Genomic DNA, 25,251 nt, shown 5'->3' on the forward strand with positions numbered 1-25,251 from the left:
ATTTGTTTATTTAAATATTCCCAGTCTGATGCCCGAGTCCTTCACGAACGAGGCGTTACCCGAGCGTGCGGAGATTGCTTGCTCCTCCTCCTTGAATTGTCGCTCCTGCGATAAAGAAATCGACCGAGGTCTGTCTCTCTCTCAACCGCCATCATTCATGGAAGCCAATTTAACTTGCTCACGTAATCTCCGACACTATTCTCTCTAGGGGTCTCGCTTTGGGGTTCCCCGTCTCCGGATTCGATCCGGGTCGCGCGATGCAGAAGACCGCGCAGGCCTGGTTCTCTGGGGGGCCGAGCGATCGCGACCAGCAGAGCTCCTCCTCCCTCCTCGCCGACTGGAACTCCTACGCCGCCTCCAGATCCTCCGAGGAGGCCGCCTCCTCCGCCCTGGGCTTCGATCTCGAGGCCGCCGTCAGAACCGCCAACGATAAGGTCACTGGAACCTTCAACGTGTAAGAAGAGGCCACTCTCTTTGATCATCTTCTTCGTTTTCAGTTCTTACTGCAATCTATTTCTTGTGTTCTGTCCTTCTGTTGCTCTTTGGTTTTCTTGAACGCTTCTTGGTAATTTAGGGTTTGGGTTCAAAACTGTTGAGATACAGTGTCATGCTGGTTCAGCCTAAACTGTGGATCAGATTCTGGAGGAGGGGCCTTCAAACAAGAACCGAACTATAACAATTTGATGAGGTGACGGCCAATGGATCCCAAATATTTGTTATGTTTCATTATATCGAAGTTGGTTGTGTGGAAGAACGAAGACATAGATGAGTTTTAGACCTTTTGGAATACAAAGAGGATATATTGCAAAGTAGATTGCTGAGCTAGATCTTGGTTAATCTACGTAGTATAGAAGTAGGTAAAATTGAAGCTGCCATATAGAAGTTTTAAGAGTTACAACATCTGAAAGCAAAGTACCAGAAAATTGTGTAAGGTGGTATGACATGTGGAACAAAAATTGCAGGAGGTTGGGGAAGAAGGGTTTCATATATGAGGGTGAATTGGAAAAGGTTAGTGTGTCAAGATGGAAGTGGGAAAGCGTTTGAACTGATTTATGTCAATAGATAATGTAGTCTCGGTAAAAATGAATGGAAAAGGAGTGGTAGACCTGACACTAAAAGAAATACAGATGAGATTATAGTTATGGTCCTTCTAAGGAAATTTGGATGATTGACTTATTGTAGTTCACGATCCACAATTTGAGAGGCCAGGTAATATTTGCTTTGCTATGATTTCCAAGGCTACTATTTATCTCTGTACATTCATCTTTCAAGTGTCAATAGCATAACTATTGATGCCCTTTTCAAAAAATTCTGAAAAACATCTAATACTTTGGGATTCATAATGAAATCCTTATGAATTGTTTAAATAGGTAACTAATGCATCTTGAGGTAATTGCATCAATAGAGAACTTTTACCTTTATATATTTCAGATTGTATTTCCATGAAGCGAGGAAGTTTGAGTTTGCATATAGGATGTATAGCCCAATAATATGTGAGAATATGAATTTTCGTGCAAAAATGGCTGGCCATGAACAATTGTTACTGTCACTTTTGGCATTGCTTCCCCAAATTTATCTGATGTGGTAGGATTCAGGTCCACATAATGCTCAGATAAATATTAATAATGTAAAATAAATGTTACCATGGAATAATATTTTTATATTTTGGTTGTTTTGATGAAGTGTGTAGGAAAATGAATAGAATAATGAGTTGAAATGGGCTCAAGCATGCGATCGCGCTCTTGGTGGCTATGGTATCTTAAGATATCATAATATGCCAACCTATCACTTGCACAACTATGGAACATGATGAGTAAATCCTTGTACGTAGTACACCTTCATGGGCCCAAGTATCAAATGTATATAAAACTGTAACATAAATTACTGGATTTCTCTAAGATAGTAGTCCGATCATGATTTTTGAAATCATATGACAACTTTAAAACTCAAATTATTAGCCCACTTAAATAGCCTTAAAGATCAATCAGCAAAGAAAATAAAGTTAAGAAAATTAATAGAATTAGAAATCCCTTCACCGCCAGTAAACTCTTCACACTCTCTAATACCCTTGAGGGGGTATCGTTGTGCGATTTTTTTTTTTCCTTATGCTTTTTTCTCTTACAAAGTTATGGATGCAATTGGATTTAAACCAAATTCCCAAAAATTCATAATTTTGTATATCTCTTCTTAAGTTATATATTTGATTTTTTTAAATTTGAAACTTTAGAGAATGGATGTCTGTATCATTCTCCCATTTTTTTAATCAGATCTAAGTATTTTTAAGATGAGTTAAATCGTAACTAGTTCCCTTTTTTGCAATAATTATGTCTTAGATATTGTCCATTGGCACCAGCTTTGGTACAATGAGCCAATGTGATACGTGTATTGTTGCTTGTGGATATGATGTTGATCAAGTACCAAGTGATCTAACCCATAGCCTATAAAAGATTTACTATAATAAACCTAATGTTGGTTTTATATTAATTAGAGTTTCATTGTATCAGAATTCTTGCTTACCGTAGCTATTAAGGCTTACCGCAACTATTTGGATTTAAAATTATTACTTTTCAATCATTCACCTTTTCAAAGCCTTTCCCATAATTTTAATCATTTAGCATAGTCATGTCTTTCTCTTTCTAGAATCTTTGACATAGATTTGGAGACCGTTTCTTATTAGGGCCTTGTTAGATTTTATTGCATGCTGTTTCTATTCAGCCATTTCTGTCACTTGCCTTAATTGATATGATATCCATGCATCATCTAGTACACGCGTTGCTCTACCATTGCTAGCTTATCAATTCTCAATTGATTTAACCTCCATGTGTCCTTCAAAATACTTTATCCTCATTATAACGTTGCTTATTTACCAACATATGTCTCAGCATTTTCATTTCTGCCACTTGCATCTTGTTTGCTTCAACCTTTTAACTACCCAACTTTACTATCTATTGTAGTTTACATAATGCTCTGGTACGTTGAGGGAATGTGTTGATGACCTAACAATCAAAAAGCATTTCGCTTCATTCGTTTACTTCCAACTGTATAAGATATGGCTTATCTACCCACTTATTCTTTTGTAAATAATTCCTAGAAATGAAAATGATCATATACATTGGGGCCCCACCTGCATCCCGATTATGTGGGAACTACGTCACATATATACTATTATTTGCTCTTTTAGCTTTAGACCCTTATTTTAGTTCAAAGTTTAACCTTCGAATTGGTTAAAGTTGTTCTTACATTGTGCCACATCTTTGTAGATATTATCAATAAGTTTATTGACGATTCCTGTGAGGAGGAATGGTTATGGTGCTGACAATTAGTGTAAGCCCATAGTGGGTAAGCCTCCCTTTGCATCAAAAAAGAAAAAGTGTAAGCCTATCATGATTACAAACTAACTGGGCTTGTGATAACTAGTCTTGTTGCTTGCAACTGCTTTAACACATTGGTTCTCAGCGATTTGAGCATACCATGTATTCAGACCTTATTTTTCTTAATGCCCCCAAATTCTCTTGGTACGCTTACATTTCTTTTGTCTCGGTCAATAGAGACCATTTGTAAACTGTATTTATTCTATATGTATATTCAAGGCTTTATTAGCATGTAAATAAATTTGTTCCCTCGGATTATTGTCATTTTTTAAAGTCTTTTTGGTTTGCCATAACTTTCAGATTATTGCCTAAATTGAAATGTGCATATGCACATGTTTTATTGTTTACCGTATTTATCATTTTTTATATCTACATACATGTGTATGCATGCATGTAAAAATGTCTGACAAAAAACAATGAAAAACAGGCATATTAATTTTTATGCCTAGTACTGCATGCTAATTATTACATTTTATAGTAAAGAAGCACTTAAGAAGCAGTATTGGAGAGAGGTCCACAGACACTTCAAAGCCGGTGTGATCTCCTTGCTAGAGATTTATAGCTTCTAGGTTCCAATCAGAATGTTGGTTCACAGACCTCATTCTGCAGCTGGTGATTTATCCATAATTGTAAACCAATTATCAAAAATTTAAAGTTAAGCTGGAGAATGTTCTTTATTACTTGATCTATATGCTAGCATTAACCCTGGCAGCAACTAAGTAGGTTTCTTGAGCTAGGTATGCTCTGCGCTAATGAGAGTGTTACTGAAAAAATAGAGATGACATTATCTTGTTTCTGATGCAAGTTTCTTTTGTCCAGTCATAAAGTATTTAATGATATGATTTACAGTTTCTTATCTATTCTGCAAATCAACATTTAAATTTGATATTTGTTCGGTTGATATTTTTCAGGTTTTCCAAAGGTGTTAGAGAATTACCTGGAAGTTTTCAGTCAGCCACTAGCAATGTACCATCTGGAAAGTCTCTTTTATACTTTGGACTGCTCCTTGCTAGTGGCATTTTTCTCATTTTTATTGCATTCACCATGTTCCTTCCAGTCATGGTGTTGATGCCTCAGAAATTTGCTATCTGTTTCACACTTGGGTGTGCCTTTATTATTGGATCATTCTTTGCTCTTAAAGGTCCTAAGAATCAGCTTGCTCACATGGCTTCAAAAGAGGTATCAAATTACTAGAGATGCCTTTTCTTGTTAGTTTTGTGCCACTTCTCTTCCATATCTTCTGATTAAAGAAAAGAAAGATGAGTACATCACATTTACACAAAAAAAAAGAAAGAAAACGATATAGGTGTTATGTTTTAGTTGACTTGGAATAGGGTTGGCTATGGGGAAATATGTATTTGTTCTTTATTTACTATATTAACTGTGTAGTAAGAGGACAAACTTTTTGATTTATTTTCTTTTATGAATCATGGAGTAGTTTTAGGTTAAAACAATATTGTTAATGCTGCAATAGAGTTTCTTGTTCCAGATTTAGGAATGTGAAAATGGCTGAAGTATCAATGGTAGGATTTCTTTCATGTCTTGATGATGGATTCTCTCTTTATTAGGAAGAATTTGGGGATTTTTTACTCCAGTTGATTTCAGTTTAACTTTTGTTCCTGTATGTATTTACAAAACTAACAAATTTCAGATTGGTTTGGTTTTAATTTGGTCAACCTATACTTGACCCAGTCTGGCCCCACTTTAAGACCCCATGGTAAGAACCTGTATTTTTGGATTCATAGTCTTAAACCTAACACAGTTCCAAACTTGGTCGTTTTTTCCAGGAATAGGTCTGGTTCCTGAAATGGTTCTGTCATCCATAGCCTGTTTTTTCCCCGGTGAAACCGGGTTATTCAGGTGGTTTGAACAAAATTTTCCCTCCCCTAAGATAGAGTGATACCTGAATATCTGTCTTTTGTGATATGTTTGCTGTACTTCTTTCTATGAAACTCACTCCAATTTACTTCCTTGACTAGGTTGTTACATAAGAATGTAAATGCATTCGATTGGGCAAGTTCTAAACTTGGCCAAATTTTCCAGGAATTGACCTGGTTCCTGGAAATGGATCTGTCATCCATGGCCTGATTTTTTTTCCCTGTCAAACTGGGTTAGTCAGATGGTTAGGACAAAATTTTCCCCCTCTAATATAGAGCAATACCTGAACATCTGTCTTTCGGGAGATGTTTGCTGTACTTTTTTCTATGAAACGGACTCCAATTTACTTAGACTATGTTATTACATAAGGATGTTAATGCATTCTGTTAGGCAACTTGAGTCAGCCTGCCTGAAGAGCACCCTATTTTCTATGACTTCCATATTTAGAGCCCTAGTTGTAGATAACTATGTCTTCCTGATCTTTGCAGCATTCATGCTCAACTTAGTCGTCCATTTCAACCAAATAGTCTTTCCCTTCTGATAATTGCCATGGAAGTTATACCAAAAAAAAAAAAAAACTCGTTTCTGGAATGGCGTTACTCTAATCCACTCTGACTGATCACTAGCACCTGCAAAATTATGTGGTTGGCCATATGTCTTGGACATCACTAGCAGCATCTGAGTTTCCATTTCTTGCCATAAATATTGTTAATCCACAACTGTCCTCTTTTGGTGTTATAAATTTTGTGTTGAATGGTACTTGGTCTGGAATATAAAGGTTTCTGGGCTAAATACTAATTGAGTAGAGGGCTGGTGCTGTGTGTCTCCATGCTTTAGTACATCAGCTAGATGCACAATAGGTACTAAAGTGGATGATCACTTTGAGGTCCAGAAAGATAATTTGTGGTTCTATTTGAAAATTAAACTTTGATCCAAGGTTCGCCGAACCGTACCGGAGGGGGTACTAGATGCGACCAACTCGGCATGGTACGGGTCTGTACCATGCTGTTTCGAGGTGTACCAACACAGGGAGAGCCACAGAGGGAGGGGGAGTGGAAGAAAAGGAGAGAGAGGTGGGGGGAGAGGGGAGAGGGAGGGGGAGCGGGAGAAAAGGAGAGAGGGGTGGGGGGGGGAGGGAGGGACTTGAAACCCTACCCCAGCCCCAAGAGAGGGAGAGGGAGAGGGAGAGGGTGGGGAGGGACTTACTATACCAGCAGGAGGGCAGAGCATTTGAGCAGCAGCAGGCAGGGAAGTGTTCGCAAGCAGAGAAGGGGTGCTCTCTCGAGCATCCGAGGTCGGGTGGGTGGAATGAATTGCGAGCCATTTCGTTTAATAGATGTGGGCCGTTTAATAGCCAAGTTGTGTGGGAGATTTAATAGCCGGGGGAGCTGTTTTATTTTAGAAGCTTGAATCGTGCCGGTTGCCTATCAGTCTGGTTCAGCAAACCATGCTCTGATCAGTTTGCTGCTACTGTGGTTTATCTTGTGATAGTAAGTGGCTTATAATTCAAAAACTTGGAGGGTAAGTTGAATGCAAACATTGGATATAAAGTTCCATTTTCCCTGACGAGCTTTCTCTGACATGTAGCCATTTCAGTTGCTCTTTACTTCATGGTCACTGGTATCTCACTTAAATGGTCTATCAAGCGTTGCTATCAGATCTGCTTTGTATTTTTATATGTTTTCACTAAAATTTGTGGTAAGAATAATAACTTATGTCAATATGGGCTTCCGTGTTTTTAACAGAGACTACCTTTCACACTGGGATTTGTTGGAAGCATGGTGGGTACCATTTATGTGTCCATGGTGCTTCATAGCTACATCCTTTCTGTTCTCTTCTCTGTGCTTCAGGTAATGATCCTTGTGATCTTCACTCTACTTGCATTTTATTCTTCTATTTCTCCAAGTTGCTGGTAAATATCTGACCTATTGCTGTCAAGATATGCATGTGGCTTCATTATGTTATTTAACTGTCTATAATTTTCTTTCCCTTTTCTAAATATTTGCTGTTTTGCTATTGTTTTCACGAGCACATAATGTTAGCAAGATATAGCTGGTTTAATACTTTAGTTCATGATAATGGTGCGTAATAACATTGTCAATTATAATATGCAGACCTGAACTCCTTCCTTTGTAGTAACTTTTATTTTGTCTAGACATCTTAGTTGATAGCAAATATGTGTTGTCTAAATGCTTAAAATAAATACTTCAAATGTAAAGAACATCAACATAACCTATTCAGAGCTGACAGAAAAATTAATTACACTTTTTTTTGGGGGGGGGTTCTGGCCTAGGTCCTTGCGCTTGGATATTATGCTATTTCATATTTTCCTGGAGGATCTGCTGGAATGAAGTTTCTTTCGTCAGCTCTTACATCATCAGTACTAAAGTGCTTTGGCAGGTGATGTGGTGAGGTGTAAGTCTCATTTTCCCATATGAGGGTGAGCTAATATCCTAGGTTTCCTTTGTTTCAAGGGACTTCCTGTAACAGCATCCACACTAACGTTCTATCTTTTTGGTTCTTGAATATTATTAGCAGTATTGAGCTTGCAGTGTATGATGGGACTTCCAAAAATAAGCTAAATGGATTCAAGCGACACAAATCTTAGCTCAATAGAGAGAGAGGAGAGAGAGAGAGATCTGTTGGATATAAAGGATTTTAAGAGATGAGTTCTCATAACAATTTTAACTCATTACTCCTGTCCTGCGCATTTTTAAGCAGATACGCCTTAAGGTACGAGCCAGATTGGTCCTTTGTGAAACTGCTGCACAAATTTCTTTCCAAAAGAAGAAAGAAAAAAAAAGGACCTATGTTGTGGTTTGCTGAATTGGTTTTCTTGCATGGTTTCATATCATCCAACGATGGTGGCTTCCATACTGAAATTGGTTGTCACAATTGCTCATTCTTCGTTGTTGAGATTCGGACATATATCTTTCCGTGATTCTGCACTGGAGTTTCTTTTCATGCTGTGTTAGACAACTTGATTGTATTGTGGATATTTGTGGGAGGCTGTTTTCTTGTGTCAAAACGGTGCACGCAAAAGTCCAAGAGAGTTGGAAGGTTCAAAAAATTATTTAATTCTGTGCGAGCCTAGGTGGCAGAAGCCAAGGCAAAAAAATGAGATTTTTTTGGACATACTCCACATGAGGCCCTGGAACCGATTCTGTGCAGCCTTTGGTTTCTGTAGAGGATGTGTCAGTAGTGTCTCCTTGTATTCTTTTGGAGAAACCAAATTGCACGATCTTGACAGGCGTCACCCGAAACAACATGGGAGCACTGGCAACCCATTTGTGTTTTGTATTTGTGTTTATTTACTCTTTGCAAAATTAGGCATACAGGGAGAATGGTGCATACGCCTGGAGACTCTCAGCAGGCCGCGAGAATCACACTTGCGTTTCTCAACATTGTCAAATCACCTTGCTCATGAAAACCCCAAGAAAGTTGTTGCTCACAGACGGTCTCATCGGTGGACCTTTTCGTTACGCATCTATTGCGTTTCCATTTTTCACTTCCTTTTTGCCATCTAGGACTCAAGACGGATGAGATCGTTCATTTATCTGATTTTTACAAAGTGCTCGTACCAGCTCGATGAGGTGTGATGATGTAAATTTGTATTAGTGCCGCCTGCATATAAATGCTATGCAAGTCTAACAAATTACCTTTGATAAAGCTAAGAAATGTAGTAGATGAAACCCATCCGACAAGAACGAGCTCTCTATTGGGTGAAACACGGCTTCGGGCAAAACGATACAGCGGGTCATAACTGATTCATGTCAAACGCGACCTAGACTGCCTTTTGGTCTGAAAAGTAGAACGGTATACAGAATTTTACTCGGGGTCGTTTGGATGCCTCTCACCGGACAACGTACGATCCTTGGTTGTGACCATCAGAAAAGAACGTCTCAAACTGAAAGCCTATTGCCGGACTGGTGGAGGTTTGCCAAGCGTGGCTTTCGAACCCAAAAAAAAAAAAAAAAAAACAGGGCTTTCAAGAGGGATGGGTTGTATATTTTGCATAAAAAAGGGATTCATCTTTCTTTGCAACAATCTACAATTAGATTGCACGATGGTCCTTCAAGATCTATGCGAGCAGATGAACGAAGAAGTTTATAGTGCTGTGAGATTTATGCTATATGTGATTCAATGATTGAAGTTATGAAAAAAAGGTCAATTATAAAAATAAAAAATCTAAATCATTCAAGAGAGGTTTAACTTCTATTCTCAAAAGGAAAAAGAAAGGAAGAAATTCAAAAGACAATTGTTTTGTAGTATGAATCAACAGGTCATAGCTTCTATGGATAAAATAAGTCAACTAGGGCATAAGCTTACCTTATATGCTTCAAAAGCCATCGTCGCAGTAGCTTATACTTAGCTAATCAAAATAACCACCCGATACGATATTGTCAAGTCTCCTGCAGTTCAATAATATATTCTTAACGATCGAATGACGGGTTCTCCATCATTACAACATCCAGAATTCAAAAGTACATCGCATGGGAGTGTAAGATGGGAGAGAGCTCTTTTTATATTCAGATTGAAAACATCGTGCCAGACCTCGTATGTTTCTTATGTTTCACATATAGTGCTCCTCGGAACATCTTAGCCTTCGGGGATGACGCTGGGACTGACTGACTCGTGAATCAGTCACTCCGTCTTCCAAGCGCAAAGAAAGAAGCAGAACTCTGGAGCCGGAGAGCTTGCAGTGCCATTCTGACCCGAACTACTACTACACCCCTCAGTCCCATTGCGGTCTTCCTCTGCTGCAGCCCCTGGTACCCCAGGCTTGAATATAAACAAGGCATGCCCCGTTCCCGGGGCCCCGAACAGCCAGTCATGCACGTCCCAAAACACTTGCACCGGCACCTTCTCAACCATCACCGTCTCATTCCCCCGGAACTTCCATTGGAGGTTGTCCACATGGATCAGAACGACACCATCGATGCTAATCCACATCTCCGGATCCTTGGCTCCTGAGATCGAGTTCTCCACGATGATGTCGTGCTCCTTCGTCTTCCTCTCATCGAATCTGGCCCTCGTAGTGAAACACTTCTTGCCAAAAACATTCTCCCTCTTGGACACCAATGCTGCGCTCTCCAACGCGGGCCGGCATTTCGTCCTCTTGTACGCTTCCTTCTTGCAGTCCCCCAGCAGGAGGACCACCTCCTCATCGCATGCAAGCGCGACGTAGTAGCCTCCTGAGGGCTCGGGGCCATTGGAGAACTTAACCGACCGGAGGTCCCAGTAGATGTCGACGCGCTTGCCGTCGATCTCGAAGGACTTGAAGCCCTTCTTGCTCCAAAAGGGCCATGGCTTTAGGTCCACCTTGCATGTGAAGGGGCTGTCACCGTTGGACTTCTCCACGGAGACCGAGAGGGAGTGGTTGATGAGGTTCTTGCTCCAAACAACCGTCACATTTCGGGGCAACCCCAAAATATTGGCCTGGTAGATGGAGATCACCGAGCATTGTGCCGTCTTGTTGCTTGCCGGTTCCTCCACATGCTTCTCGCTGGACGAACGTGCAAGGTTGGCACTTGCCGCCTCCATATATGAATCAAATTCGCCGGTATCAGGTGAGAACTCGACTCCTCGAAGATATAGAAATTGTGGATACTTTAATCAAATCTAGAAAGCAATTTCTTCTTAATTTGTTGCGCGATAATAATTGATCTTGCTGAATGTCAAGCAAGATGGGAGGGGATGAGAATAGAATTCTTGACCAAAAATGTACCAAAGAAGGAAGAATCAAAATGTGAGAAAAATTCCCATTTTATGGAAGATTAAGAGAACCATGCATGAGAGAAGACTGCAAGCTGAAATAAAGCGTTTACCTCAGGCTAGAAAACAAATCAATCAGTAATGTTAAAAAATAGGGCCTTAGGTGCTTAGAAAATCATCATAAAGCGACCAAGAAAATTAGCAATAGCCGTATTGGGGACCCCAGATAGAAATCAAGGGATTTACAACAATTTAAGTGGTTAAATGATCTATGGGGAAAGATGAACAGGAAAACAATTCAATGAGGAAGAATACTTTTCCTTGTTCCTGGACTTCTCTTCTTGCGAGAAAAAGAGAGAGACCACGCCAAAATTTGTCCTATGTCGGTTGACAATTGTGCCCCTAAAGGCTGAGCACCATAAAGAACAAGAAATAGCCTTGGTGACCAAACTAACCAAACTGACTACTAAGAATTCTGTTATTAACTTAGCATTCCGAGCATATGATTACAACATTAGAAGGATATTGTAGTTATTTTAGGAGCAAAAAAGAAAGATATCTGTATCTATAATAAGCAAACAGGACGGAGAAAGATTGGTCGGGAGGAAAAAAAGGAGAAAATTTCTCCTTCTTGGTCTGTTGAACTGCCGCATCAAACTCCATCACCATTTTCCCCACCCATCAAACGCATCTCCTTGCCACAACGTTATCCAGATTTCTACAACTTTTATGAATCATCCATGATTTTTCCTTGGTGAAGTTATACTGCAAGTTATTTTTATATAATTGAATTCATCAAGAATAATTAGTGATTTATAAATTTTATAATTTATCATCAACATGCATATTTATACACCTATATATTATTATATTATATAGATAGAAATATATGTGCATGCATACAAATGTATATACACATACATATGATGTTGCCGGTGATGGTGCTTCTGTATTCCTTATTTCTTTCACAAAAGAAAAAAAATGGAATGTCATTTTTTCCTTACATAAGCAAAGCAAGTATATAAATATAGCCATAAACTTGAATTCTTTTTTCTGTTCTTTTTTTTTTTTTTGTCAATCTTTAATTATCCTTTTGTTTTATGAATTTCAAAATGTTAGCATGTAGTTTGTTGTTTTTTTCCAACCAATTGAAGCTATTCAGGACAATCATAGGTAACAGAAGGCTTGATCATAACGTAGTTTGTGCTGCACCAACCCCATCCATTTCCAATTTTGAGCTTGAGATGATTGGAGCCATGGATGATGGATAGGTTGCTGCCATCCCATTAAAGACACAATTCTTCTACCATGGAATCATGCACAAGTTTACCATCAAGTCATTACTTTTATAAGCATACTGTATTTAACAAGCACTAGTTCCCTCCCCTGACAACAAAATTGCAGGCACTTCCATGGCTTCAACCCATGGGAGTCCATGCTTATGGGGGATAAAACAGAGCAAGTTCCCTTCTGTACAAATTGCTGGCACTCTATGGCTCAATGCAATAAGAGTCCAGGCTTACAAGGGAAAGACAGCAAAGCTAGATAAACTAATAACAAACTAATAAGCCAACTGATAGAATCATTACTACTAAAAGCATGAACCATCACTTCTATGGCTTCCAAGCAAATGGCCCTGGTTTATTGGAGAAACAAGTTTGCATGGGACTGGCACCGATTAGTGGACCATTGTTGGAGGAGTCACCCAGATGATGGATATTGTTTTGAGCCACCACAAAATTAGTATGATTCTGCAATGCTGCACCACCTCCCATCAAATTATTGTTCTCAAACAACCCGATTGAACTCTTGGGTGGATCGACAGGGACCACAAATCCGCTGGCAGAGTCATATTCCAATATTGGACCAACCAGTGGTGACATAGATGATGTTGGAATTGGCAGCATCATAGCTAAGGGTACCTCATCCATGTTCGTTGGAATTGAAGGCATCATAGCAAGGGTACCTCATCATTGTTAGTTGGAATTGAAGGCATCATAGCTAAGGATACCTCATCCATGTTCATTAGAATTGAAGGCATCATAGCTAAGGGTACCTCATCCATGTTCATTGGAATTGAAGGCATCATAGCCAAGGGTACCTCATCCATGATCGTTGGAATTGAAGGCACCATAGCTAAGGGTACCTCATCCATGCCCATTAGCCCATAAGGATACTGCAAGAAAGCATCTGTAGAAATCTGTCCGCTACTGAAGCTCATTGGCTGTGGAGGGTCTTGCAAGGAAGCGTTCATGGTGAGATATGGATCCGAAACCATCAGATCATAAGCAGAACCTGTATTTTGAATACCCATCATCCCATCACGGGGAGTGATTTCTAGCAATTGGCTTCCCATGTTCATGGTCTCTCCTAAATTGAAGTGCTTTCTATCTTCAAGCAATTGGATTCTCTCTTTGATCACCTCCATTCTTGAGTCCAATTGATGAGCAAGCTCCCTTAGTGACTTGAGCATGGCATAAAACAAACCATCCAAAGGCAACAATGGCATATCAGCTAAATCCTTGCACCTCCTATTGAATGATGCTTGATGTCTGACGATTTCAGCCTTCATGTAACCTGGTAAGTCAAGTTCGTTCTTGTTTCGGATATCGATACTAAGCTCTCGATACCTGTCAATAATGTGTCGAGCTGCTTGATTGTCCTCAGGCCATGTCTCTACTTGTTCTCGGGGTCCAAAGCTTATCACCAAGACCGGGATGTCACAAAGAATGGCCAATTCACTAGCCTTCTTCTTTAGCCCGGCTATTCTTTTCCTATAGGTTGCCGAACGTTTGTGCTGTTCTTCAATGAACTTTAGTTGTACCTTGGACTGGCCCATGTCGAAAATTTTGCTAAACATGTGAAGAATGTTTATGTGTGTATTCTCAGAGAAAAAAAAAAGATTTGATCATTTTTGTCGTATTAATCTCAAAAGCTTGTTCAAGACCAACATGAAACAATCACAAGCTTATGAACTGGAAAACATAAATTTGGAAGAAATAACGAATTGCTAATGAAGATTAGAAAGTTGAGAAAGAAAGATCTGATCCTAAAAATAGGGGGGAAAGGGGAATGTTTTACTTGATGATAGTCATTATAGATTTCTTTCCAAGCGTATAATCAAAACTAACATATAACATAAAAAAGAAAAAATTTAGAAATATTTCATGCATAGGCCTTGGCTCAGTTATGATCAATTCTGTAAATCATCATATAATTGCATGGAGATTTACCATCAAAAATTTTTCCCTTAATTAAGAGAACATTGTGAATATGGAGACTTGATTGCTTTCAGACCAAAACTCCTTTTTTTCATGCTGCATCAGTGTCTAAAACATGAAAAACTTTACTATCTAGGATGGATCATGACTATCTTAAACCAGATTGAAACTAACCACCCGCGTAACATGCAACAGCCATATAATTATGCAAACTCCTTTTGACATTGATATATATATATATATATGTGCGCGCGCGCACGCGTGCCGTGACTAACACTGACCGTTGAGCACTTATTTATCATTCTAGAACTCTTTTTTTCTTTTGAGCAAAACATTTTATATTTTATGATTTTTTTATTATTATACTATGTGTTCTTTAACTTGCAGATATCATTATTCTCATCAAAAAAAAAAAAAAAAAAAAACGTCATAGATATCATGGTATACATTAAAATTTCTGTAACACTATTGCATAAGCATTACAAATTGTTACAACCTATAATAGCTCATGAGAGTTACTTGTAATCATCTTAAACCGGCTTGCAACTCACCAACGGCATAACGCACAACAGCCATATAACTGTGGACACTTCTTTTTCAGATTACTACATATATGTCGTGACTAACACTTTTCCATTAAGAACTTATCAAGCATTCTATAACTCTTTTTTTTTTTTTCTTTTTTCTTTTGAGCAAAACTTGTCAAACTTTACATTGTTTCTATCGTTATACGATGTGTTCTTGAACTCGTTGATATCATTATATACATCAAAAAAATTCCGCAACACTATGACATGACCATTACAGGTAGTTATAATAACCCACAAGAGAGTTAATTAAGAGTTAACATGTAACCTGCAATCAAAATATTAGGAAAAAAAAAAAAAACAATATCAAGTTCAATCATGTGAAGGTCTCCATGGTTTTAATGCCCTTGAAAAAGAAAGACACAACAAAGAAGGGAAATAAAAGAGGAACGCAGTCTTGAAGGCTCGGACTTACCTTGCTAGAAAGTGAAAAAAACCCTCGTCTTCTTTGAGAAGGGGAGAGTCTTCCACTCCTCACAAGAAAATTTAGTTCCCCTGATTGCACTCCCTCTTGCATAAATAGCTCTAACAGCGAGATCTCGGCCATCTCTGTATGGAAAGTGAGAAAGATAGGAAGGTTAACTTATATTTAATATATTCATTATTAGAATATCCTCCCCATAATTAAGAAAGTATTTTGATTAATTTGTTTCCTTAGAAACAAGTTCCTATTCTTTTAAGATTCCAGATTACAGCTGTGAACACATCCATAATTACTCTTTCCATATAAATATATATATACACACGTGCGCGCGGGGATTTAGGTGGGCCCGATTGCGAGCCTTTCGGCCTTTGTATTTTTGGTTTCTTTCTCTTGGAAAGCAAGATTAGACTCGTTTTACATTCTTTTAAATGTAGTCGCACACATCGAAAGCATTTGAGCATCAAAATGGAAGCCGATCCCATCCAATCCGTTTCTTCTCCTCCCAAAACCTACTCGACAGGAGAAAAATCAATAAAAAAAAAGGGGAGCTAAGACTAGGGTTTCTTCCAGAGCTGCAAAATTCCAAAACTAGAACAAAATTAGATGTCGAAGAGGCTGGAGAGCGAGAGGATTACGGACGGATTCACGAAGCGATTCGAGTGGGTGATATCCGATGATGTCGCCTTTAATTAATCCCATTCAATCCGAAGCGGAGGTTGTCATGGTTCGCTGCCACATTGGACGCCATTGTATTTTTTCCCCCTCCTCCTCCTGTTTCGCTCTCTTGGTTCGGCTGCTCTGGGAAAAGAACACCTTCGTTTTCCTACTCGGTCACAGGGGAGATGGGCGGCCAACAAGAATGCATGGATCAGTTGCGTAGATGTTGGGTCCAGCCCACGTGCACAGCCTACATATGCACATTAAGAAAGATCCAAATGAATTTTTTAGGCCCATTTTTATAAGCCCATTAGGGCTGGCTCCTTCACACATATATATATATATATATATATACACGGTAAAGCAGCAACAATTGATAAAAGAAAAAAAAAAAAACGAGAGACATGCGGCAGTGTTGACGGAGAAGAGGAGCGGCAGAGCAGTTTCATCAAATTGACGATCAGAGGGTCATTTGTGGTCCAATTTGACTGAAATTTTGACAGCACGTTCAGGACTCGTCGACCGTCAATCTGAATGGTGGAGATCTATTTGGAGCTTTAGAGACCTCAGTTTTTTTTTTTTTGTGTAGCCTGAACAGCAGCTGCGTTTTGGGTGGTCTCCTTCAAACTCTCTCTTGTCTCTTTGTGATTCTTACATATATCTTTGGAAATCTAGTTTGTGAGCATTTTATGGTGATTGTACTGCTGTAAATTTGCCTCAAATCATAGTGGAGTTTTTGATTAGGTCTCATAGGATCCGTGGGTTTTACTCTTCTTCACATTGGCGGGGTTTTCCACGTTAAAAATCGTGTGTCTTTATTGGGTGTGATTGTTCTGTGTTTTTGGGGCAGATTCTCGGATATATTTTTGCTGGGATTATTTGTTGTGATTGTTGGATATTTTGCTCTTCCCTGATTTTTTTTGATAGGAAAAGATTTTTTCGCTGCGTTGGTATTGTTTGATGCCTTGTTTCTTTCCCAACAAAGTGATATAAGAGCAGGTTGATTTGATATGCGTATAAACATGGATATCGGTACAAAAAGGATGATAAATTTGAATGGAACAGATTATCAATTATGGAGTAATAAGATGAAAGATCTCCTATTTATGAAGGCTTTGCCCTTGTCTATTTTTGCCACTGAAAAATCCGAATCTAAAACTAATGAGGAATGGGATTTTGAGCACAGATAAGTTTATAGATTTATTCGGTATTTTGTTGAGGAAAATGTTTATAATCATATCCAACATGACACACATGCACAAATTTTATGGGAGAAATTGAAAAATTTGTATGCCTTAAAGACCGACAATAATAAACTATTTTTGCTTAAAAAAATGATGCAACTGAAATATAAAGAAGGAAGTTCTATTGCTGATTAATTGAATGAATTTCAAAGAGTTCTTGATCAATTGTCGGGTATGGGCATAACATTTGATGATGAGATTGTAGGGCTTTTGATGCTTGCTACTCTATCTGATTTTTGGAAAATTTTTCGTGTTTCATTTGTTAGTGTTGCTCCTAATGGTACTATGACTGTTGAACTTGTTAAAAGTAGTATTTTGAATGAAGAAATGAGAAGGAAATCTCAGGTTTCATCTCAATCTGAGTTGCTTGTGATAGAAAATAGGGGAAGAAGTAAACACAAATGAAGAGAGTAGAGATAAAAGCCGAAGTAAGTCAAGGTCAAAATTTAAAAATTTTGAGTGCCATTATTGTGGTAAGACTCGCCATATCAAGAAATCCTGCTATAAATAGAAGAGAGAAAATAAAGATAACAGTGATAAGCAGGAAAAGAAGAATCATGAAAATAATGATCGTGTCGCCACTACCGTTGCAGATGATCTTGTTCTTGTTTATGATGATAAAATGATTAATGTTGCTTGTGATGAAACAAGTTGGGTGATTGATAGCGGTGCCTCCTTTCATGTGACTTCAAGGAAGGATTTCTTCGCTTCTTATACTTCTAGTGATTTTGGAGTGTTGAAGATGGAAAATGATACAGTGGTACCGATAGTAGACACTGGGACTGTTTGCTTAGAGACCAATAATGGAACAAAGTTGGCACTTAATGATGTCAAGCATGCACCTAGTGTTTGTTTGCATTTACTCTCTATTGGCAGACTTGATAATGATGGCTGTTGCAACTTCTCAGGTAATGGATAATGGAGACTTATCAGAAGAAATCTGATTGTGCCCCGAGGTAATAAATTTTCTAATTTATATCTGATAAATGCTTCTATTTGCATTCTGTGACAGCTTGTTGGAACTATGGCACAAAAGGCTTAGTCACATAATTTTGCCAATTGTGCCCCTGGAGGCTGAGCACCATAAAGAACAAGAAATAGTCTTGGTGACCAAACTAACCAAACTAACTACTAAGAATTCTGTTATTAACTTAGCATTCCGAGCATATGATTACAACATTAGAAGGATATTGTAGTTCTTTTAGGAGCAAAAAAGAAAGATATCTGTATCTATAATAAGCAAACAGGACCGAGAAAGATTGGTCGGGAGGAAAAAAAAGGAGAAAATTTCTCCTTCCTGGTCTGTTGAACTGCCACATCAAACTCCATCACCATTTTCCCCACCCATCCAACGCATCTCCTTGCCACCCACCAGATTTCTCAAATCGGCAACGTTATCCAGATTTCTACAACTTTTATGAATCATCCATGATTTTTCCTTGGTGAAGTTATACTGCAAGTTATTTTTGTATAATTGAATTCATCAAGAATTAATTAGTGATTTATAAATTTTATAATTTATGCATATTTATACACCTATATATTATTATATTACATAAATAGAAATATATATGCATGCATACAAATGTATATACACATACGTATGATGTTGCCGGTGATGGTGCTTCTGTATTCCTTATTTCTTTCACAAAAGAAACAAAATGGAATGTCATTTTTTCCTTACATAAGCAAAGCAAGTATATAAATATAGCCATAAACTTGAATTCTTTTTTTCTGTTCTTTTTTTTTTTTTTTGGCCAATCTTTAATTATCCTTTTGTTTTATGAAATTCAAAATGTTAGCATGTAGTTTGTTGTTTTTTTCCAACCAATTGAAGGTATTCAGGACTATTCAGGACAATCGTAGGTAACAGAAGGCTTGATCATAACGTAGTTTGTGCTGCACCAACCCCATCTATTTCCAATTTTTGAGCTTGAGATGATTGAAGCCATGGATGATGGATAGGTTGCTGCCATCCCATTAAAGACACAATTCTTCTACCATGGAGTCATGCACAAGTTTACCATCAAGTCATTACTTTTATAAGCATACTGTATTTAACAAGCACTAGTCCCCTCCCCTGACAACAAAATTGCAGGCACTTCCATGGCTTCAACCCATGGGAGTCCATGCTTATGGGGGATAAAACAGAGCAAGTTCCCTTCTGTACAAATTGCTGGCACTCTATGGCTCAACGCAATAAGAGTCCAGGCTTACGAGGGAAAGACAGCAAAGCTAGATAAACTAATAACAAACTAATAAGCCAACTGATAGAATCATCTACTACTACTAAAAGCATGAACCATCACTTCTATGGCTTCCAAGCAAATGGCCCTGGTTTATTGGAGACACAAGTTTGCATGGGACTGGCACCGATTAGTGGACCATTGTTGGAGGAGTCACCCAGATGATGGATATTGTTTTGAGCCACCACAAAATTAGTATGATTCTGCAATGCTGCACCACCTCCCATCAAATTATTGTTCTCAAACAATCCGACTGAACTCTTCGGTGGATCGACAGGGACCACAAATCCGCTGGCAGAGTCATATTCCAATATTGGACCAACTAGTGGTGACATAGATGATGTTGGAATTGGAAGCATCATAGCTAAGAGTACCTCATCCATGTTAGTTGGAATTGAAGGCATCATAGCTAAGGGTACCTCATCCTTGTAATTGGAATTGAAGGCATCATAGCTAAGGGAACTTCCTCATCCATGTTCATTGGAATTGAAGGCATCATAGCTAAGGGTACCTCATTCATGTTCATTGGAATCGAAGGCATCATAGCTAAGGGTACCTCATTCATGTTCATTGGAATCGAAGGCATCATAGCCAAGGGTACCTCATCCATGTTCGATGGAATTGAAGGCACCATAGCTAAGGGTACCTCATCCATGCCCATTGGCCCACAAAAATACTGCAAGAAAGCATCTGGAGAAATCTGTCCGCTACTGAAGCTCGTTGGCTGTGGAGGGTCTTGCAAAGAAGCGTTCATGGTGAGATATGGATCCGAAAACATCATATCATAAGCAGAAGCTGTATTTTGAATACCCATCATCCCATCACGGGAGTGATTTCTAGCAATTGGCTTCCCATGTTCATGGTCTCTCCTAAATTGAAGTGCTTTCTATCTTTAAGCAATTGGATTCTCTCTTTGATCACCTCCATTCTTGAGTCCAGTTGATGAGCAAGCTCCCTTAGTGACTTGAGCAGGGCATAAAACAAACCATCCAAAGGCAACAATGGCATATCAGCTAAATCCCTGCACCTCCTATTGAATGATGCTTGATGTCTGATGATTTCAGCCTTCATGTAACCTGGTAAGTCAAGTTTGTTCTTGTTTCGGATATCGATACTAAGCTCTCGTACCTGTCAATAATGTGTCGAGCTGCTTGATTGTCCTCAGGCCATGTCTCTATTTGTTCTCGGGGTCCAAAGCTTATCACCAAGACCGGGATGTCACAAAGAATGGCCAATTCACTAGCCTTCTTCTTTAGCCCTGCTATTCTTCTCCTATAGGTTGCCGAACGTCGATGCTGTTCTTCAATGAACTTTAGTTGCACCTTGGACCGGCCCATATCGAAAATTTTGCTAAACCTGTGAAGAATGTTTATGTGTGTATTCTCAGAGGAAAAAAAAAAAAAAAGATTTGATCATTTTTGTCATACCAATCTCAAAAGCTTATTCATGACCAACATGAAATAATCACAAGCTTATGAACCGGAAAACACAAATTTGGAAGGCATATCAAATTGCTAATGAAGATCAGAAAGTTGAGAAAGAAAGATCTGACCCTGAAAATAGGGGGGAAAGGGGAATGTTTTACTTGATGATAGTCATGATAGATTTCTTTCCAAGCGTATCATCAATACCAACATATAACATAATAAATAAAAAACTTAGAAATATTTCATGCATAGGCTGGGCCTGGCTCAGTTATGATCAGTTCTGTAAATCATCATTTAATGCATGGAGATTTACCATCAAAAATTTTTCCCTTAATTAAGAGAACATTGTGAATAGGGAGACTTGATTGCTTTCAGACCAAAACACCTTTTTCATGCTGCATCAGTGTCTAAAACAAGAAAAATGTTACTATCTAGAATAGATCATCTTGCCTAGTCAGATGACTATTTTAAACCAGATCAAAACTAACCAACTGCGTAACACGTGACAGCCATATATTTATGAACGCTCCTTTTGATATTGATATATATGTCATGACTAACACTTTGACCATTGAGCACTTATTTAGCATTCTGCAACTCTTTTTTTTTTTTCTTTTGAGCAAAACATTTTATGTTATATGATTTTCTATTACTATACAAAGTGTTCTTTAACTCATAGATATCATTATTCTCATCAAAAAAAAAAAAAACTCATAGATATCATTGTATACATTAAAATTTCCATAATGCTATTGCATAAACATCACTAGTAGTCACAATCTATAATAGCTCAAGAGAGTTCCTTGTAATCATCTTAAACTACCTTGCAACTCACCAACATTATAACGTGTGACGGCCATATAATTATGGATACTTGTTTTTCAGATTACTGTATGTATGTCATGACTAACACTTTTTCCATTAAGCACTTATCCAGCATCCTATAACTCTTTTTTTTTTCTTTTTTCTTCTGAGCAAAACTTTTCAAATTTTACATTGTTTCTATCGTTATACAATGTGTTCTTGAATTCGTTGATATCATATTAAGGTTGCCATGGTTTTAATGCCCTTGAAAAAGAAAGACATGAAAGAAATGAAATAAAAAACGAACACAATCTTGAACGCTTGGGGACTTGCCTTGCTAGAAAGTGAAAAAATCCTAGTCTTCTTTGAGAAGGGAAGAGTCTTCAACTCCTCGCAAGAAAATTTAATTCTCCTGATTGCACTCCCTCTTATATAAATAGCTCTAATAAAGATCTCGGCCATCTCCGTATGAAAAGTGATAAAGATAGGAAGGTTAACTTATATTTAATATATTAATCATTAGAATATCCTCTATCCTCCCCATAATTAAAGAAGTATTTCTAAGTCTGATTAATTTGTTTCCTTAGAAACAAGTTACTATTCTTTTAAAATTTTTATTCTTTCTAGGTTATATGGTACATAAAACCATACATCACACATGATGATTGAATCACGCACGGAGTCAAAGAGGAGTGGGGGCAAAAAAAAAAAAAAAAAAAAAGACTGACATGTGATTCAATCATTTGCGCGGTGCGTGATTTTCTGTACTGCACACTGTGCATAAAATTTCACTTTTATTTTTAATTTTTTTAAAAAAATAAAATAAAATTTATTTTATATTTTTTAATTAATATATATACAAATTATAGTACAAATTTATGTTTAAACTATTAGTGAGATACTCTCCTTAACTCAGATTTAATCTCTCCCAGTTGAGATTGAATTTTTCTAAGATAAAAAAATATTATAAAATTATTTAAACTTGGATAAAAGATATATTTCGGCTTCAGCATCAACTTCACTTTGTATTGCATCACTTAATTCCTAGTAACACGATTCAGTCAAAGATGTGTAAAATAATAATATTCAGTTTTGATGTGGTGTAGAGGGGCTTCTTTAGTCATACATCGATTATGAGTCAAAAAGGAATATGTTTATATGGATTGGAACCTTCTCTTCCAACGTGAGGTACCTTTTAAAGAACAAAACTGTGAGGCTCTAAATGATCAAGGCCCATTGAAAGTCAAAGGCCCATTGAAGCCTAAGACCCACTGAAGTCTGAAGATGGTCATGAGTCAAAGCGGACAATACCTCACATATGCGAAGACGGAGGCATAAACCAACCATCTGAGTCATTCGACCCTTTGATCCATGACCACAATATTGGCGCTATCTGTGGGAATTGCCTCCTATCCACACATACTCCCTCTTGATTGGGGGGCTGTGCTGTGGTGTAGAGAGGACTTCTTTAATCCTACATCGGTTATGAGTCAAGAGAAAATATGATTTTTATGAATTAGAGCCTTCTCTTCCAACGTGAGGTGCTTTTTAAAAGACAAAACCATAAGGCTCTAAATGATCAAGGCCCATTGAAGTCAAAGGTCCATTGAAACCTAAGATCCACTGAAGCCTAAAGATGGTCATGAGTCAAAGTGGACAATACTTCACGTATGCGGAGGTGGAGGCATAAGCCAATCATCTGAGCCATTCGACTCCTTGACCCATGACCATAATGAATTTCTTTAGGCATTTTGGAGGCTTGAAAAGCCTCAAAATGGAATCATGAAGCCGTACAATTTTATGCAAACATATATGAGGATCTTTGAAATTTTATATTTTATTCTTAAAATATATATGTATATAAAAAATAGAAAATCATGCTTTATAAATATACTATTTTTATAAAATATATTCATGGAATCACTTATCATGATAAAATATAATTTTTTTATATCTCATGATCTTTATTTTATAAAAAATATGATTTCATCAACAACAATCATTTGTATGGAAAATACGATAATTTAAAAATAAATAAGCAAGTAAGATCTACGTATCTTGATTATCCTAAGTCTTCAGACTTTGTTAGCAGAATCAAATAATCTTATTTAAAATATCAAATCATAATCAATTTTTTTAATTAATTTAATAAAATTAAATGATAAAAAAAATTCGTTAATCAGATGATTGGTCTGATAAACCATCTGGTACCAAAGCAGTTCAGAATCTTCTTATCAGATCAACACGAATTCCTAAAAAAAAATGTACGATTCAATACTAGAGTTTCTAGATCTTCTTAGAGAGAGAAAATAGATGAAGAGAAAAAAAATCTTCATATTTCTCAAAAAAAAATTCATGATTAAGATCATAGGTCATATTAAAATGACTCAATAGAGATTAAGTTATGAATTTCTAACAAACATCGAACTAGATCTAACAAATTACACAAATATCAAAGCGATTATAGGTGCTTTGAAAAGGTCATCTTAAATTTATACTACCGAAGAATTAGATAGAGAGAGAAAAAATAAGGGTAGAGAGAGAAATAAGAGAGAAGGAGAAGAGAGAGAACCCTTCTCTCTTTCTCTTCTTTTTTTTTTTTTCTTTGCTGAACAGGGGATGGTGGTGGCTAGTCGCCGGAGGACCGGCGACAGGCAGCGGCAGCAGGTGGCCGACGGCGACGGGGCAAAGGACAGCCGACGTGAATCACAGGAGAAAGTCCCAAAAACAGGGTATCCAGGCCGTTCTTGAGTTTTCGGTCCATGACCGTTCACTCGCGGCCATGAATTCGCCGTGAATCGTCGTAGGGAGGCTGTGGGACTCGACCAAGAGTCCAGCATCAAGAGGCAACGGCACCGGTGACTGGAAAGGAGAAGAAAAAAGGGACCGAAAAACAGGGGAAGTGGGCGGAGGTCTCTTCGGTCGTTTTCCGGCGAAACCAGGGGCCGGCGGCGGTGCCTGAGGCCAAGAGAAGAAGGGAGAGAGAGAGAGAGAGAGGAGGAAGGATCAGGGCCTTACCTTGGCTCCGGTGGCGTCTGCGGCTTCGATTTCCGGCGGGCACAAAGATGGTAGGCCGCGGCTTCAATGGGAGAAAACAGAGAGAGAACAAATAGAAGAAGGCTGATGCTTGTGGTGACTTGAAGGTGGGTTTGGGACTCTTAAATAGAGGTGGAGGCTAGGGGTTTGCTGGCCTCCGATGGCCTCTAAAATCCGACTTTGATCGGGAGTGTTGAGGAAGAGGATTTTTTTTTTTTTTGGTTTTGGGTGGGAATTGGGCCGATTTCTATTGGGCTGGTCCAATTGGACCAGACCATCACCCAAATAGCCGAGCTTGGAGGACATAATACTCATGAGTATGGGCACCATATACCATTGTCAAAATTCTAACCCTTTCTTCCCGTGGGAGTCTCTCAATCTCTTTTTCTCTGCATCTCTCTTCACTTCTCCTGCTCCTTAATCTGGCTTCCCATACACATTCTATATTTAATTTATTTTTATATATAATTATATTATTAGATAGATATCTAGTCAAGACACCACATTTCAAGATCTTTTCAGTATCATGCGATATAGCAGAAAGAAAAAAAAGTAAAATAAAAATAATCAAAATACGTAAATCGACCACAAAAGGACTCATCTCCACGGGACATGCAAACTTCACTCTGAAAAAAAAAATT

General features: G+C 38.1%; 3 protein-coding genes, 1 long non-coding RNA gene and 1 pseudogene across 8 annotated transcripts; 2 read left to right on the forward strand and 3 right to left on the reverse strand.

Annotated features, from left to right (window-relative positions):
* On the forward strand, positions 1-8,213 carry LOC105050627 (protein transport protein sft2). Of its 3 annotated transcripts, XM_010930716.4 has the most exons (6): positions 1-128; positions 209-454; positions 4,283-4,550; positions 6,995-7,099; positions 7,543-7,689; positions 7,788-8,213. In XM_010930716.4, the coding sequence occupies exons 2-5, from the start codon at positions 258-260 to the stop codon at positions 7,651-7,653; spliced, it is 681 nt and encodes a 226-aa protein (XP_010929018.1). In that variant the 5' UTR covers positions 1-128; positions 209-257; the 3' UTR covers positions 7,654-7,689; positions 7,788-8,213. The 3 variants fall into 3 exon arrangements, with proteins under 3 accessions (XP_010929018.1, XP_010929017.1, XP_029122075.1); XM_010930715.4 differs by having other exon boundaries at positions 7,543-8,076; XM_029266242.2 differs by lacking the exon at positions 1-128 and having other exon boundaries at positions 135-454; positions 7,543-8,076.
* Positions 8,214-9,295: 1,082 nt separating this feature from the next.
* Positions 9,296-11,444, reverse strand: LOC105050916 (uncharacterized). Its single transcript, XM_010931145.3, has one exon. It carries the CDS (start codon positions 10,791-10,793, stop codon positions 9,894-9,896), a length of 900 nt encoding a protein of 299 aa, XP_010929447.1. The 5' UTR covers positions 10,794-11,444; the 3' UTR covers positions 9,296-9,893.
* Positions 11,445-12,289: 845 nt separating this feature from the next.
* LOC140851124 (MADS-box transcription factor 3-like) lies at positions 12,290-16,073 on the reverse strand. 3 transcript variants are annotated; one of them, XM_073242666.1, is made up of 3 exons: positions 15,836-16,073; positions 15,188-15,705; positions 12,290-13,794 (listed from the first exon to the last, which is right to left on the reverse strand). In XM_073242666.1, the coding sequence occupies exons 2-3, from the start codon at positions 15,317-15,319 to the stop codon at positions 12,916-12,918; spliced, it is 1,011 nt and encodes a 336-aa protein (XP_073098767.1). In that variant the 5' UTR covers positions 15,320-15,705; positions 15,836-16,073; the 3' UTR covers positions 12,290-12,915. The 3 variants fall into 3 exon arrangements, with proteins under 3 accessions (XP_073098767.1, XP_073098768.1, XP_073098769.1); XM_073242667.1 differs by having other exon boundaries at positions 15,188-15,321; positions 15,836-16,071; XM_073242668.1 differs by lacking the exon at positions 15,836-16,073 and having other exon boundaries at positions 12,290-13,816; positions 15,188-15,321.
* A 164-nt stretch (positions 16,074-16,237) lies between these two features.
* Positions 16,238-20,667, forward strand: LOC140851045 (uncharacterized). The gene is made up of 3 exons (XR_012133823.1): positions 16,238-18,053; positions 18,953-20,422; positions 20,509-20,667. It is a non-coding gene; the product is annotated as an uncharacterized lncRNA (long non-coding RNA).
* Positions 19,416-25,251, reverse strand: part of LOC140851044 (agamous-like MADS-box protein MADS1) — an 84,917-nt pseudogene continuing 79,081 nt past the window's right edge.

This window comes from Elaeis guineensis, chromosome 8 (assembly GCF_000442705.2).
Source record: "Elaeis guineensis isolate ETL-2024a chromosome 8, EG11, whole genome shotgun sequence".
Lineage (NCBI taxonomy): Eukaryota > Viridiplantae > Streptophyta > Magnoliopsida > Arecales > Arecaceae > Elaeis > Elaeis guineensis.